The sequence below is a fragment of the Ischnura elegans genome (genome assembly GCF_921293095.1).
Source record: "Ischnura elegans chromosome 13 unlocalized genomic scaffold, ioIscEleg1.1 SUPER_13_unloc_1, whole genome shotgun sequence".
Lineage (NCBI taxonomy): Eukaryota > Metazoa > Arthropoda > Insecta > Odonata > Coenagrionidae > Ischnura > Ischnura elegans.
Window position 1 is genome coordinate 15,342,517 of NW_025791657.1, and position 17,755 is coordinate 15,360,271.

The 17,755-nt window shown below is 36.5% G+C and overlaps 1 protein-coding gene across 3 annotated transcripts; it reads right to left on the bottom strand.

Moving 5' to 3' along the window:
- Positions 1–591: 591 nt before the first annotated feature.
- LOC124172362 (zinc finger protein 271-like) lies at positions 592–14,733 on the bottom strand. Of its 3 annotated transcripts, none has more exons than XM_046551805.1 (3): positions 14,600–14,733; positions 14,372–14,492; positions 592–3,288 (listed from the first exon to the last, which is right to left on the bottom strand). In XM_046551805.1, the coding sequence occupies exon 3, from the start codon at positions 3,090–3,092 to the stop codon at positions 1,788–1,790; it is 1,305 nt and encodes a 434-aa protein (XP_046407761.1). In that variant the 5' UTR covers positions 3,093–3,288; positions 14,372–14,492; positions 14,600–14,733; the 3' UTR covers positions 592–1,787. The 3 variants fall into 3 exon arrangements, 2 of the variants coding, with proteins under 2 accessions (XP_046407761.1, XP_046407762.1); XR_006868141.1 differs by lacking the exon at positions 592–3,288 and adding an exon at positions 10,618–10,689; XM_046551806.1 differs by lacking the exon at positions 14,372–14,492.
- Between the last annotated feature and the right edge of the window lie 3,022 nt (positions 14,734–17,755).

Below are 17,755 nucleotides of genomic sequence, written 5' to 3' on the forward strand. Positions count from 1 at the left end.
CTCCCTTGGCCAGCTAGACTGAAACCCCATTGGATAGTTAGAGAAGGTTGAGCATGCACAATATTTGGAAGAGGGATGGCAGTGCAGTAGCAGTGCAATTAAGAACTCTAGCTACTCCAATGAAACTCCCTTGGCCGACTAAACTGAAACTCCCTCGGCTAGCTACACTGAAACTCCCTTGGCTACAACCAAGACTGAAACTCCCTTGCCCAGCTAGACTGAAACCCCATTGGATAGTTAGAGAAGTTTGAACATGCACAATAATAAAATCAACCAATTTCAGTATAAACGGTTTTGTCCAGCAACATGTAATAAAAATATTGATTAATACCCAGTTACAAAAGATGTAGGCCTTAACTGAACAGAATACTAATAAAACAAAGCTCTAACTAGAAAATAAATTAAAACTATGGATCAAATTTCTTTTGAGGGATTCGAACGAAGGATAACTTGGTTCATCAAGCTGGTTCCAGAGCGCCCATGGAGGAGTAGATGCAAGGATGAAACCACAATGGCATATATGCATCTGCATGCCAAACCAGGTAGCAGCCACACGATCATGGCCTATGGACACTGAGACTTTTAATAAATTGCCATTACAATAAATATTTAGTAAAAATTTCAATTTAATTCATTTTTATTTGATAGCATTTCATTTTTCAATTTTACTATAGTCTAAAAATATATTATATCTAGATGCATTAGTAGCCATACATAAGCGAAAATCTTAAAAAACATACTTTCTAATGCAGTAGGGATCGAATAAACTGAGATACCAGTGAACTGTTGGAAATTCTTCTGAAAATGAAGTTCCCTGCATCTTTCAGAGGAATCACTTTTAAGTACTTACATTGGTTGGCTAAGTTTTGAAAACAATTGCAGTTTATTGTCATTTGTTTAACACTGATAGTTGCATCTTTAAAAGAAGACACTTTATCCCAAAACACACCAATCAAAAGGATATAGAGAAGCATATAGTACCAGAAACAATCATGTCCAATCCTTAATTCAGGTGGCTGATGGAAGACTTCCCTTGTCAGTCATACTTTATCACTTAATTGATCTCTAAAGAGAAAAGTACTCTTGATATGCAGTCCAGAAAATCTAAATGATAGACTGACAAAGGATTGATAACATTTAAATACCTACAATGATCTGCAAATGGAACATTTTTTTAGAAAAAAGGTTAAGAAACATGACGTTAATTTACTATTGAAAAATTGCTATAGTAAACATGATTGCATATTAACTTCCGTAACATATCTCTTAATACAAATTATCTGTTCACTGCTGTCACAATATTTTTAAGTTATTGACACAATTAGAACAATTAAAAACCAGCAAACCTCCTTGCATTCATTCTTAATTCACAATAAGACATACATATTAAGGATATCAGAAGGGTATCTTAAAAAAGGAGAACAGACCTTCAGGAGACAATTTTGAGTAAAAGTTACTAGTATACTGCCTCTTTAAGAGAGTCGTAAGTGGGCAGCCTTTCAATTTTTTGCTATAAAGCTACATTAAAGTACAAAGACCATGACTTCTTCATGCATGCACTACGATGTGTCGTCATCCCTATTGAATATTTCCTCATCATAATGAAACACTACTTGTGTAAGCGAGAATGAATTACTAGGCTCATCAGTACAGATTTTCTTAAGGTGAAATGAAAACAATTGTGAAATGTAGAAGACCTATCCTTCCTGTGAGTATGCGTGATGCTTGCCTGTAAGTAACGAATCTGAGTGAACCAATCATACCCGTAGCTGGAAGAATAATGTCCCTCACATGTGTGTATGGAAATGCCTCACGAGGTCGCCTTTCCGAGAGAAAGATTTCCCACATTCGCTGCATGAATAGGGCTTCTCCTTTGTGTGGGTACGAAAGTGAAGGTCGAGGGTGATCTTCTGAGTAAAGGATTTGCTGCAAATTGTGCATGAGTGAGGTTTATCCCCTGTGTGCACTCGCATGTGTACAGTTAGGTGGGAACTGTGAGTGAAAGATTTGTTGCAGACACTACAGAAATAAGGTCTTTCTCCTGTGTGGATGCGATAGTGTGTGGCTAGGTGGGAACTATGAGCAAAAGATTTACAGCAAATGCTACATGTATAAGGTTTCTCCCCCGTGTGTGTACGAATATGGACGTTGAGGGAGCTGCTCTGATTGAAGGACTTTTTGCAGACACTGCAGGAATAGGGTTTATCTCCTGTGTGCACACGCATATGGCTGGAGAGGGAGTTGCTTTGAGAGAATGACTTATTGCAGACACTACAGGAATAAGGTTTATCTCCAGAGTGTATGCGAAGGTGCCCTGTAAGGTTTGAATGATACCTGAATGATTTACAGCATATTTTACATGAATAAGGCCTCTCTCCTGTGTGCTTAGGCATATGAGTGTTGAGGGAGTCCCTCTGAGAGAAAGACTTATTGCAGACACTACAGGAATATGGCTTATCCCCAGTGTGCACACGCATGTGATTCTTGAGAGTAGAAGATTTAGTGAAACACTTATTACACACACTACATGTATAAGGCCTCTCTCTTGCACTTGAACACTTTCCCTTTTTGATGTCTCTAGTACAAGGGGAGGAATTTGAGGAATCACTTTCTACACACGTGTCAGCTCCTACAGCAAACCTTCTCCCTTTTCTATCCTTTCCTTTCTCCAGAGTCCCTCTGGATACTTCCTTTATAGGCCCATTTCCTTTTCGCCTCAGCCCTTGTCTTTTACTATCTGCATCTTTTATATCTAGCACATTGGATGACTCAGCATCAATGTCCAAATTGCTGGCACCAAAATGTGTTTCAAGGTGTTTGATGAGCTCCCTTTTGCTGCTGTATCCACCGGTGCAGTGGTAGCAATTATATGAATTTGCGTTTGATCGTTGACCACTAAGAGGATTTTTAGCCCCACAATTACTAAACTCATCTGTGTCCCCCATGACTGCCTCAGTGCAACTCCTCTTCTTTTTACTGGTTCTGACCATCCTGAGAGCATAAGGGATAATTGGTGCATCACAACCACTTCCACCCCTCACCTCACCCATTGTGACTCTGCCTCCACTGATGATGGATGCTTGTTTGTCCATCGTCAGGAATTGAGCAAGATGTTAACTTATCAGCAAGAACGGTTCCACATTTTTCCAAGTCTTCATTCATCATATTCCTTCATTCCCCTGCATTGGATGGTCCACTCTCAGATTGAACGACTGTCAGTGAGGCTGAGGAAGGAATATAGTCACCACTTAGATGTTTCCCTCAACTTCCTTCCACCAGCTGGGAGCCCTAGAAAAAAATTTAATATTTTAACCGCAATAGAAAGTTATGCTGATCTAACTTATCAAAGCACTTTGGTTGATTACCACAGCCATTTTATAGAAAGCAATATACCTGCTTCAAAGATTCAAGATGTTCTGCCCCTTATGCTCGTTTAGAAGTAAATTGTGAGTTAAATGCTAATCTAATATAACAAACAAAAAGATACCATAAAGCGTAACCTGCATCAAGTTAGGTGACCAGAATTAGAAATAACCTCAGCAATAGGAATTAATAAATGGTGTAAGCACAAAAGAGGAAAGGAGCAATGGATGAGGAAAAGGAGCACTCACTATCAACTATTCAAGAAATAAAGATCTGGATTGAATAAAATGAGGGAGTTAAAGGATGGCCATCCAATCTAGCACTTAAAATTATGCTACTTAAAGGAAAAGCAAAGCAATCTGTGGGATATAAGAAGTTTTGAGTTTCTATAATTCTTATGAGATAAAGGTGAGCAAATACACTTTTCTTTTGCTGTATTACGTGGATATTTATTACAGATTTGAAAGAGTACAGGATTTAAAAAAGTCACTTGTCATTTCAAAGGGTGACAATAAAATAATCAATTGTAGAGATTACAACAAAATAAATCATGCTGTCATTATTCTGAAGTTCCTTCTGAGCCAATTCTGGGGCTAGCAAGTCTTTTAGATGTGAATTGTTTTGGAAACTGCTGAAAGGATTCTGAAAAATTCAACTCAGCAACCAGTATATGAGTAACGTTGCAGGAATGTCATATCCTACCATCCTCTATTAAACTATCCTTTTCTAGATACATAAGGCTACTTTATCTGGGATTTTTTTCGTCAGTGGTGATCACCCAGTCCTCCCATTAATAATTTACTCTGGTTTACTGTGCACATGGTACCACCACAAAATAGGAACTTGGGAATCATAATGGTCACTTAAAGAAAATAACATGTAAACTACTGTGGCCAAGATTCTACCCAGTGAGCAGAGAAGGAACTATGACCACCATACTCCTTAAGAGTGAAGCACATGACTAACTGTGGCTCTTGGCTCCATAAGTCTCCCTTTCTGAGAAGATATCTAGTTTTTACAAATCAATACATTTTTATTTATAAACAGTCACAGTTAACTTTTCACTTAACAACAAGCATTGTCCAGTTCGAAGGTAATGTCAGGCAGTGTTCTAACATGCCAGGTTCTGGGTGTAGGTGTACAATTAAACTGTAAATGACTGGTAGTTATGTTTAACTAAAAACGTATGCATAACTTAGTATGTAATCTTAGAATGCAGAATTAAGTCAAAATTCATAACAATGAAAGCAGAGATGGCCCATAGGTATACATCAGTAATCCATGTAAACATTAAAAACTACTTGACACCTATGATGAAACCTTGTACTAATTGATATATCTATACTTAAAATGCCAAATTTAGCAAAAATCAAATGATATTGCAAGAAGGGTTTACTTTCAGACAAACCACAGTCATTCACATAAACATGAAAACATAATTAACATGTTAACCTTATTACATAATGCAATATTAAAACAGAAAGCATCATATTGTTGGCAGGGGTAACGTTCAGGCATACCTCAGTATATCATTAATATAAATACCAAATTGACAGAAGTACCTAATGTTAGAATGCAAGCTGTAGTCAAAATTCATCATATTCGAGGCAGAGATAACCGTCAGGCATATCTCAGCCCTTTGTGTAAACAATTAACTCTAATTAACGTATATATTTTACATGAAAAAGTCACACTTGTTGTTACCCAATGCATGGAAAACCTACCAGGCATACCTTAGTCCTCCATGTAAATATTAAAACTAGAGATGGGTCGAATAGCAGATTTCTCGAATTCGAATATTTAATCATTGCTCGAATATTCGAATACCTCGAATTTCGAATACCTCGAATTTCGAATACCTCGAATACTAAATGATGAATTCTGGAATGTTTGATTCGGTTGCTTATGCAGCAGGCAACACAAGATTTTGGGGAGTAATTTTGATTTCCTTTAAATGATTCGAACAGGAATTTAGCTGATTAATGAATATTTTAATTTTATGGAGACAATTGGGCATATAATTAATTCAACTAACATCGCTTAACCCCCACTCCTGCTGCCAAGTGCTAGCTGACAATCTGAGGCATTTTGCAAAATACAAGCTCTTTTCCACCGGATTTTCTTCAATTATTTTCAGTCCATCTTTGGGAGTTCTCACGAGATAAGAAGATGAATTGGAATTGCTATCAGGGAGAAACCAAATATTCTGAGAAAATATCCCTTAGTCTGGGACTGTAACAATAAAGATTTATAGCACCACTCATAAATTGAAACTTGATATATGTTTTCGGAAAAAAATACCGCATCAACTTCCGAGAAGCTCTGCTGCTCATATCGAGTTTCGCCAGAATGCTAAATCTCCGTCGTATTTTGATATTTATTTCTTTGCGTAAAATGCTTAAATAAACTCAGAAATACGTCGTGTTTGGTCTTATTCTTTTTGAAATTACGCGCACATTACTAATATTTCAATTCAATAAAGGTGTAACATCAATTGACGAAAGTCATTCTTAGACACCTTTTGTGCTAATAGATGACTCATGCAGCGGTTGACCTCCACAGAAATAGGGAACTTCGAAGCTGGTAGGAAAAAAAGGTCAGTGGGGGAGAAAAGGGAGGGCCCGAAACACGTTTCTATTGTTCTCGTGTAACTTGGTATTTTTTCGAAGCTAAGGTCTTCGTAATATGATCCCTGCGCGAGCTCTGACCTTTTTTTTATTTCTAAGAAGAGGAAAGCCTCAGAGGGGGCGGGCTAGCGCTGAATGGAGAGGGATATCGGATCTTGGGAAATGCGCTAATGTAAGTATCCCACGGTACTCACACAGCAGTTGACCTCCAGAAATGGGGAACTTATAAGCAGGTAGCCAGAAAAAGGTCAGTGGGTGAGAAAAGGGGGGAGGGCGTGAAACACGTTTTTATTGTTCTCGTAACTCGATATTTTTTTCGAAGCAGGGGTCTTCGTAATGCGATCCCTGTGCGAGCTGGGGCCTTTTGTTTGATTTTGGAGAAGAGGAAAGCTTCAGAGTGGGTGAGGCGAGTGCTGAATGGAGGGGGATAGCGGATCGTGGGAAATGCCCTAAGGTTGCTATCCCACGGCACTGAGGTTCTCCTGGTGGGGGAATCGGGGATTTTCGGATTTTTTCACCCGACCATTTTCGGTTCCCCTCGTAGAACTCTTTTCACCGCTAAAATCCACGAATTTGATGTACTTTGTCAACTTGCGTAAAACGGCGCTGCGAGCACTAAATGACTACAGTTCTCTACATTTTTCCAATTCAACTACCAACGACGTACGTGCGACAGTGTGTGACGCGAAATTCAAAGTATTCGAGGTATTCGAGACGGTACTTTTCGCATAACTATTCGAAACCTCGAATATCGAATACTTTCTATTATTCGAGGTATTCGAGTATTCGCGGATACTATTCGCACATCTCTAATTAAAACCCATTTCATAGACCTAACCCTAGGATGCAAAATTAAGCCAAAACTCTTAACACGTTGCGGACCGGTCACTGAGATCTCCATGTTTTGCGTGCTGAAGGCTGACAACCGGCCACAGAGATTTGTGTTTTCACATATAATAATAATACTTACTCTGCTTCTTTTAATATAAGTTACTTATACTAGCATTTTCTTCAGGTGCATTTCAGAATGTGTTTTGATTGATATAGATTAGGCTTATACCATTCAAGTTATAAATTTATCAATATTTCTTCAATGAACGTAATCCACTTTTAGAGATTACTAATCTATAGGAACAAAATGTCACTTAGCCTTAACATGTGAAAAAACTCGAATAAACATTCATTTTTCTATAACAGCAACTCTCTAAATTCTACAATGTTCTGAAATTACGAATTATTGTATTTCGGATTATTAGGAATAATTTTGGTTGGATTTCTTAGATCCTTTCATATGGCTCAAACAAAATCTATTGTTGGTAATTCTATCATCGCCTACTTTGTGTGAATAATGCCAAGCGAATAATGCATATGTCACTTAAGAGTGCATTTGGCTTTCCTTCACACGCACCATGGTCTGGATTCTCCCAAGACATCCTATCTTCAGCACTCAATGTAAACACATCACCGAGTCTTGAGGGCCAAGGACAATGAGGTTCATTTCAGCAGGACCCTATCTTTCGGTCCTTGATAGAAAAGGACCAGATGGCCACAACGCCTATCTTTGTTAGTCTCTAATGTTTCCCTTTGCTAATAATGCATATTTGTCTCCTTTGGGGCGTTCTTGTTTTGTTTACTCTCTTTGTTAGAGATCTGAAGTCACGTAGTTTAGTGAGGAATCAATTCCTTGGATGAAAATTGGTGTACATTTACCCTATGAAAGTGCATGCATACATGGCCTATGTATATTTCATTAATTTACAGCAATAATTCCTGTGTACTTTGCCAACTGAAAAATTATTCCAAAAAAATAAGACCTTATCTATAGTAATGGCATCAACTAGTGGTGGTACTTGCGGAATGACGGAGAAGGATGTATACGAAGAACTTTGTGTTGATGCATAATCAGACATGCCCGATGATTGTGCAGACAAGTGTGAGAGCTCAGAGAGTGAAATTGGTTTTGATATTGGTGGAAGACGACCTAAAAGAAAAGCTGCAAAGTTAGCTTACACTGATGATAATGACTGGCATGCAAGTAATAGCGATGGTAGCTTAGTGAAAGACACCTCCGTTACATGGAATAAAATTGACCTTCCAAGAAGTTTGGTAGATTTTCAGGGAGGGGCAGGAATCATCAATAATAATCCTGATAATTGTGAATGTGTTTTAGAAGTGGCAAAAATGTTTTTTTTGGGATGATATTCTCGAAATGATGTGTAATGAGACCAATTTGTATCAAATGCAGAACAAAGGCAGATACAAGTATTCGCAGAAAACTGGGAAGTAGAAAAACGTAACAGTGAGAGAGATGAAAGTTTTCTCAGCTATTATAATTTTGATGGGAAAAGTCAGGAAAGATTCAATCAAGGAATATTGGAGCACTGATGAATTTATCAATACAACCCATTTCTATTAATTTGCTCAGCAGGAACAGATTTTAACAAATTTGGAATTCTTGGCTTTTCCGTTAAAACAAATCAAATTCTGAATCTTCCGATAGACTACATAAAATTAGACCAATACTATCATATTTCTTAGAAATTTTTAAAACTCTCTGTATGCCTAAATGTGATGTTTCCCTTGACAAAGGAGTTACACATTGGAGGGGAAGATTGAGATTTAGAACATGCAATCCACGGAAATTGGTGAAGTGATTATTGGTGCGAATGGTGTGTGAGATTGGAAGTGGTTATATTCGCAGCATAAAAATATACAAGGCTGAAGGAAAAAAATTTGAGGAAACCATATTGACCCTTTTAGATCTGTATTTACACCGTTGGCATCATGTCTTCCAAGATAATTATTTCAATAGCGTACAAATAGCTCAAAAGTTTCTAGCGAAAAAAACTCGAGCTTGTGGAACCATCTGTGCCAACAGAAACTTCAAGCTGAATTTAGGCATGAAATAAAAAGTATAAAGAAAGGTGACTACTCATTCTGTACACGGGGGAAGTTCTGCTGCTTGCATGGAAGGACAAGAGGGAGGTGAGGATGATTTCCACAGTCCGCAACCTGAGTATGGGCAAAGGAAAGCAAAACAGATGGACGGGACAGATACATAAAAAACCTATTTGTATTTTGGAGTACAATAAGTACATGGGAGGACTAGATAAGGCTTATATGAGCTTGGCTTACCTTTCAGTACTAAGAAAAACTATGAAGTGGACAAAAAAATGGTGTTGTGGTTGATCAACTGTGCCCTATTTAATTCTTTTGTGGTATACAAAACATTGAGCACTTCTACCCGTTTAACCTTCAAAAAATTTGTTTTGGAAGTAGCCAAGGGGTGGGATAAATGTGAGGAGGAAAGAAGTGCGTCTTCCAGCGATGATGACACAGAGGGCGAGATAGAAAGGACGACTAAGCGAGTGCCTCGTAGATAGCCCTGCATGGCTAGCAGAGGGAATGATGAAACACACTCTAGAGAAGATAGTGGGGCATGGAGAGAAGACATATCCACCGCGGATATGTCGAGTTTGTTCTGCTAATAAACTTAGGAAGGAAACTCGGTACATCTGTGGATTCTGCAAGGTTCCCCAGCACAAAAGGATCATGTTTCACCAAATACCATTAAAAAACTAAATTTAAGTACTAACACCTCTGGTAAGAAAAATGCTTCAAATTTTATTAAAATACTTTTAAAATTAAACATTTTATGAGGGTTTTCATGTATCAGTGTTGTAACATAACATAAACAAGCCACCATATTGTTTTTATATAATTTAAAACTGACAATGGTAGTGAGGGACGGGCGGATTGTTGTGAAGGAAAAGGGAGTTGTGTATGGAGAGTCGAAGCAGGCAGACGTGTTTAAAGTAAGATTCGGGAGAGGGACTAAGAAAGGTGGCGGTGTAGCAGAGAAAGGAAGAGAAAGCAGAGAAGGGAAGGCGCCTACGAGAGGAGAAGAGAGCGGGAGGAGGAGATTACAGCGGAACTCAGGATCCACGCGAGTGCAGTTCATGGCGGTGGTTCAGTGAATGGTGGTGGTAGATATAAATGGAATTGTGATATCATGGTGGCTTTTGATGTTGGTTTTATGCTCTTAGTTTCAAAATATAGAGTTTGTTTCGAATTATATTGGAATTATTTGTTTATAAAGTAGCGAAGATTATAAAAAACGTTACAGTGTCATTTAGGTTAAAGCTCCTTTAAATGCCCGGTCCTACCCGATGAGATTGGAATTAAATACCCAGTCCCTAACGTGTTAATAATGGAGGCTAATATAACATTCTAGGCATATATCTCCTTCATGGTAGCAAAAATAAAACCTATTTCACGTAAGTACCTGATCTAAAAATGGGGCATTTTATAAGAGCTATAGCTATTCGAGGCTTGGTTAACCCACTAGGACTATCTCACTTCTTCATAGAAACATTAAAACCAATTTTGGCATACCTTAGCCCTGCTTCAGAGATTCAGCTAAAGTACGAAGAAAATGGTAAAGTAGTAAAATTTAAAGCCAGAATTGTTGCCCAAGGTTTTTCTCAGATACCTGGTGTGGATTTTGATGAGATGAATAGTCCTGTTTTAAAGAAGAAATCAGTAAGGATACTAATTGCATTAGCTGTGGAAAACAAATGGCATTTAATCATCTAGACGTCAATAGTGCTTACCTTAAAAACCCCACCCACGATGATGTTTATGTCGAACAGACTGAGGGTTTTCCTGAACAGGGCAAGTGTTCCAAGCAGTTTGTGTGCTAATTGAAAAAAGATTATATAGACTACATCAGTCAGGAAGAGAGTGGAATACATATATCGATGGATTGTTAAAGGGCATGTTATTGAAAGAACATGTGACTGAACCATGCGTTTATTCGTCTGAAAACCTCATAATTGGTATGCATGTAGAGGATTTATTGGTAATTGGGGAGGAAAATAAGATTAAAGGGTTCAAGAAATCATTGGGTAAGTTGCTACATTTTAAGGATTTAGGTCATCCCAATGATATTTTATCAATGAGTATTTCCAAGGAAAGGAAAAATGTTGTCCAAATCAGTCAAATGAATTATATGGAGAAAATTTTAAAAGGGTTTCAAATGGATAATTCCAAGAGCTGTTCTGCTCCATTGCTAGTGGGAGGTGAGCTAAAAAGTATACAAAATGATGAGGCTTTTAATAAGCATTTATATCAAAGAGCAATTGGGAGCCTACTATACCTATCAAATTGTACCAGACCAGACCTAGCATTGACAGTATGTAAATTAAGTCAAAAATGTAGTTCTACTTTGAAAAGTTATTGGACGAATGTAAAACATGTACTTAGATATCTTGTTGGAACACCAAATTTAACTTCGATATATTTCAGAAAACCGGAGCCTGTTGTGGTTAATTCGGATGCTGACTGGGCAAACGATCCAAGAGACAGAAGAAGCATAAGTGGCTTTGTGATTCTTCTCGCAGGTAGACCAATTGTTTGACAAAGCAAAAAGCAGTGAATGGTGGCAAGTTCCACAGTAGATGCTGAGAATAGAGCACTATATGAAGCAGTTAAGGAGGTGTTGTGGTTAAGACAATTTTTATTGGAACTTAATCAAGAAAATTTTCTGACATTACCAATCAATATTTTGGTTGACAACCAGGGTACAATGTGTGCGGCCAAAAAAAAATTATCTTAGGAAACTACACATAAAGACGTTAGGTTTCATGCCATTAGATAGAAGGTAAATGATGGGGTCATTGATTTAAAATATGTGATATCAAGTGAAAATATAGCAGATATGTCAACTAAATCTCTCTCAGGACCAAAGACATTGGAAATAAATAAAATCTTACGACTGTCATCATCAAAAAATGTAAAGTGTAATATTGTATGTTTAAAAAGAAAAAAAGTGTTTAGACTGATGATATCCCATTGCTCGTCAAGGGGAAGTGTTAGAAGCTAAATTAAAAATGTGTGTGCCTGGCATTGGTTGTTGCTTGTTTATTTTTTGTAATGATGATTTGCTTGTTGTTGGAGAAGCCATATTACTAAATAAAGTGAGACATAGAGAAACTGAGTGAGACAGATATTTTTGAAAAATTTAGACAAAACATATGCCATGAAAATCCCCCAACGACAGCACTAAAAGTAGCAATTAAAACAAATGAATATAATCACTTAATTAGGGCAAATAGATAGAGTACATCGAAGTCATAAGGATAATCACAAGCAAAAAATAATCAGGGAGCTTCAAAGGGATTGTCACGATAATCCCCCAAAACTCAACGTTGAAAGAAGTATTATGAAGTAATGGAAATAAATAGTACATGATTTCCATAAAAGAGAGCATCTATCAACACTAGAAAAACATGGTGAGAAGCACAAAACAAACAGAGGGCCTAAAATGAAATGTCTTTAGAACAGCACAGTTTTTGGAACTTAGCATTATTATTAATTGGAAATAGGTAGTACTTGATTGCCATTTAAGAGACAGTGAAATAAGCATGGCTTAAGCAATCTCACAGGCACAAATTGATCAGACAGCTTTAACAGAATGTTAAGAGCATTCACCAATACTCAGCACTAGAAGAAGCATTATAAACAGATGGATATTGGCAAATTGCATATAAAAAAAAGGGCCTGACATCACTCGAAAAAAAATGTTCATAAGTACAAATTAATCAAGGGGCTTCAAAGGAGTATCACTCAATGGTGAGCACTTACAAATAATTATCATTAAATAGAAATAAGCTCTTCATGGTGGCCATAAAAGAGAGCGACTATAGTATATATGACAATTGAAAAGCATTTTCATCAGCACAAAACCATTAGGCAATTTAAAAAATATGAACATTCCCCAATGGTCACCACTAAAAACTTTCTGAACAAATGCAAATTGGAACTTGATCAACACTCAAAAAGGAAATTCAGAAGAACAACACAATAAAGAATCTTCAAAGGATATGTCATGATAATCCCCCAAAACTCAGTGCTAAAACTATTAAACTAAATTAGCTTCACAAACATATTGAAATAGGAGCTTCATGATGGCAATGAAAGAGAGCATTTATCAGCACTCGAAGAGGATTTTCAAGAGCACTAAGCAATCATGCAGCTTCAGTGCATACACGTTCAGCATTCCCCACTAATTTGCACTGAAGGAAGCATTATAAAGAAATGAAACTACGCACTGTAAAATGGCAGTCAAAGATATCATTCATCAGCACTTAAAAAAGTGATCCTCAGCACAAATAAATTAGGGATTCTGAAAGGAAAAGTCAAGAGATTCTCCCAATACTCAGCACTAATAAAGCATTGAGAAAAAATGTAAATAAGCAATTAATGATATCGTCTATCCGCTATAGAAATGCTAACTCACAAGCAAAACAATTAGGCAGCTCCAAGAAATTGCCATGAGCGTTCACCAATGCCCAGCACTAAAAGAACCAGTACGAAAAAATGGAAAGAGATACATAATTCATGATAGCAATTACAAAGGGCGTTCATGAGCACTCATTTACCTAACCAACATTGCAGCCAATGAATGAAACATAGGATGAGTCGACCATCACACTGAATTGTTTACGATAAACGAACCTATATGCTTATATCTTTCACGTCAACTATTATGTCATCTTATTTGATACCGAGTCAGCGTAAATTATGAACTGAGACATCGAAACAGGTTGCCCTCCAACGAAATAATGTTGATACAATAGGCCGGATACATAAAAATTATATTTTCTTGTTGATAAGAGGACTTTCGTATTACGTCATACTAAACCACAGCGTCACTCATAAATTTCTCAAGTAAAAAAACAAATTTTAAGAGCTATAATATATAAACGTTCGAAACAGGGTCGAAATTATTTAATTCTTATTTGACATCACATTCCAGAACAGATCTTTGGCATTCACAATCCTCTAAATTACAAACAGAAGTCAATTTTTAAATTGCAAGTGAATTGATACGTTGATATACAATTGTAGTTGCAACCGTTAGAGGTTTCCTGCCTTTACACTTACGATAATTTATTTTCCCAAATATTATATACATAGCTAATACTTAAAAGTAGGTACTGAAATTTTAAACGATTACATTGTGAGAGTGAAAATATCTCCACGACGCTGACTGAGAAGAATGATGAACTAGAATCGTCACAAGAGGTACTTAAAACAAATCTATCATTCATCGGGAGTATAAACACAAAAGATTCATGGTTGGTAGAATGATTTAAATACCAGCGAACGTTTAGAAAACATACTCAAAATAGCAAGAGGACAACACAGAAATGTATACAGCATACTCAAACATGTAGACTAGCTATTCACACCAATAAATTAAATTTAGGACAAGAGAAACTATACGCATGATGTTACTATGAGGTTCTAATATGAAATTGTTCATATTTAAGAGACCTATCATCACAAAGACACAATAGCCAATGCTCATTACTCACCGTCAAAAATATGGATTATATACACGAATACTAATTCCGTACTAGGACATTAGAGTACAAGATTATGTTTAATTTCCTCAAATTAAGACAGGCATCAATGGAGCCAGCACCAACTCAAAACCTATATAGCAAATAAGTAGGAAAACGTTAGGTCTTTCGATTAAGGCCAACAAAAACATGTCAACATATATAGCGTAACAACTGACTTCCTTACAAACAAAAACTAACCTCGAGTAATAGAATGTCCGGCATCAATATGAATGCTTAATTATGAGAACAATACCTCCCAAAGCACACAAAACAGAATTATTATTCTCCAGGATAACAATGTCCCTGCACGCGCCCGCTCAGGAAGAAATCGACGGTCGATGGCGTCGCCAGGCTCGACACTATCGACTCAAATGTCGAGATGCAAAGACATCAACAGATCGATATCAAAATTCGCGCGGCGGTAATTTTGGAATGGATGTACGGGATATACCTTGAAGCGTTGATTTCACATAAGTCATGATTTCTTCAGTTTAACAATTAAAGTACCCATTAGTTGTTTAAATGCACTAAAATTTAATCTTACTGTCATAAAAATGGCTTCGAATTGAATAATAAGTCAGACTGTTCCCATACGAACAAAAGATAGTATTGGTGCTAACATTAGTTTAGTTCCTAATCTGATGTTATTTCAACAAGGCTGCATCTTAAAATCAGCCGTTTAAAAATTCACCTGTAGTTGCTAAGCTATCTTTGAGGACTAGGGCCTAATTTTTGACGGAGACTCTATATTGTAATATATTATATGTTTCTTTTTCATACCCATCTCATGTAGTCACCGTAAGGTTAATTTAAAATGAAAAATTTCTTCAAGATGAATCGAAATCGTTATTTTTTTGCTTTAAAAATGTTCAATTAAGAGGGACATATTTCAGACGGAATACAAACCTCATTTTCATTTAATTTACAAAGGAAACACGATCCTATAAGTGATATATCAACAAAATTGGTTGTTCGATACATTATAAATTTACTTTTTTAATTAATTCATTTCATAATAATTCTTAAATGCATTTAATCTTGGTGATAAATTTCATCATTTCCGAAACTTCTGTTCTTTCTACAATCTTGCATTTTTGAACGGATATTACGCTTATTCATTTGAACTAGAGTCTGGTCGAAAAAATAGGACCAAAAGCTAGTTGGATGAAATTTTTACTGTGGGAGACGGTGCACATCAGTTGAATTAAAATTTAATTCAAACATTATGACGCAAATTTGATTGTGAGACAAAGGCTAAGTAAGCTACCTTTGAGGTTAGGGCCTATGGAATATTTATTTTAATAACTTCTGGTTTTCCTCATACCCTAAGTTACCCTCTGCTTAATTACAGATCATTTAAGTTTCCTACACGATTTTAAAACGTTATTTTTTCCTTTATAACTGTTTGATTGGGCAGGCACATATTTTAGAATGACCAACAACATTATTTCTATGCAATTCACAAAGGGATACCCAGTACTATATGCTATTAACTATAATTGTATTTAATTACATTACAAATTCTTATTAAAAAGGTTTCTCCATCAGCAAAGATGTAAATTCAAAAACTAGTAAGTATAGTAAGATTTTCTTTCTTCAGAAACATGCCATATATGTATCTTACCAACTTTTCCCCACAAAGGATTTTGTAGACACCACTTCATAAAAATCACCTCACATCCATAACACTGTACCTTTGATGGCACAGAATTCTTACCTTGTTCAATTCAAAGCCATTTCCACGATAATTTCTCTTACACTTTCACCATATTCATCAGAACCATCTCAACACTTTGCAGTCCCTTAGCCATTCTTACGAGATTGTGTGTAATGATTTGTCCTACGCCCTAAATCATTACAATAACATAACGTATTTAAACGCTACCTCACAGGCTATTTGTCATTAAATGCAATCAAATGGTTGGATGAATCAAATGAAGTTAATATTCATTCATTCTTTTGCCTATCAGCTCTTTATAATTGTGCATCTCTAAATTTATCTTATTAATTTTTTTGCATTGCATGAATATATCTATGACTAGATTATTTTTGTTAGCCTATAATTTGCTTGTTCAAATTACAGCAAAATAAAATTAGAGCAATTGAAAGTATAAGAACCACACGGCATTGACGTCCACCGTCTCAGTACTAGGTCTCTGCAATTCACATTTGGCAATCACCTCAACATGTCATATTACCTAGCCTATGTAAATAGGTACTCCTTATGGACAGTAATTTTTCTTTTTATCCATTACATCATTCCCATCAGATGAAAAATCTTGCCTTTCTTTCTGTAGCTTAAAACTCAAAACATAAACTCATGATAGTCACTGAATATAAACTGTATTGAATTTCTCATCTTCAAAATAATGAAATCCACCAATAAGTTTCATGGAGTCATGTTGTAGTTACAACTACAACATGACTCCATGATAATCACTGAAGATAAGCTGCATGAATTATTTCTCCCACAAAATAATGAAATCAACCAAAAAGTTCAACTAATACCATTTTCATTTGTATGCAACAACAAAGGAAGCCATGTCAACATATACACATGATTCAATTGAAATTAATTATCTATACTTGAAGTTCATGTTGTTGGAAGAATTTCAGCTGAAGGAGAACAATTTTTCAAAATAACTTAATGAACCACGATTATAAAACTATATTATTCATAGAATTACTCGCTATCAATGGCCACAATTGGTAGATTGAAAAATAAAGTACGGAAACCATTACTTTGAAGTGTTGAAAGGTAATTAATGAATTTTGGTGAAGAAGAGTGGTATGTTTTTGAGCTTCTTGCCAGTTAGAAGGACTATGTTCTTACAGCCAGAGTTTAGTTAGGGTCGCAGTGCTATTGGATGCCATAGATTTCCCAAATTTTAGGAATGTTTACCTTGATTTTCAAGAGAGCTGAACAGATGTGCAGATCATTTGCCAATGGCGGTTCGTAATATACTAGGATGCTGATGCAATTTTTTGGAAATTTTTATTTTCTGCGCTTTGTATTTGATGTAGGTGTGTTCTTGCCATCATAAGCCCAAACTGGTGATGACCACTTTAGGAGTGGTTTCAGCAATTGCTGTGAGCAGGATAGAGACTAAAAGAGGCTTCTCGTGAATTGATATCAGATGCATGTAATGGAAGCAGCACTGTTTCACGTAATATTCAATGAGTGATGGTGTGAGTTTGAACAGTGAAAACGACGCGTGGAAAGAATACTGTATGTACCCTTTTATCTAACCCCTCAAGCCTGACTTTAAATCCCCGTGGTCTATCTCTCTGCAAGTACGACGCACCGTCTGCATCCTTTGAATGCCATTCCTCAAGTGTGCACGACACACCATA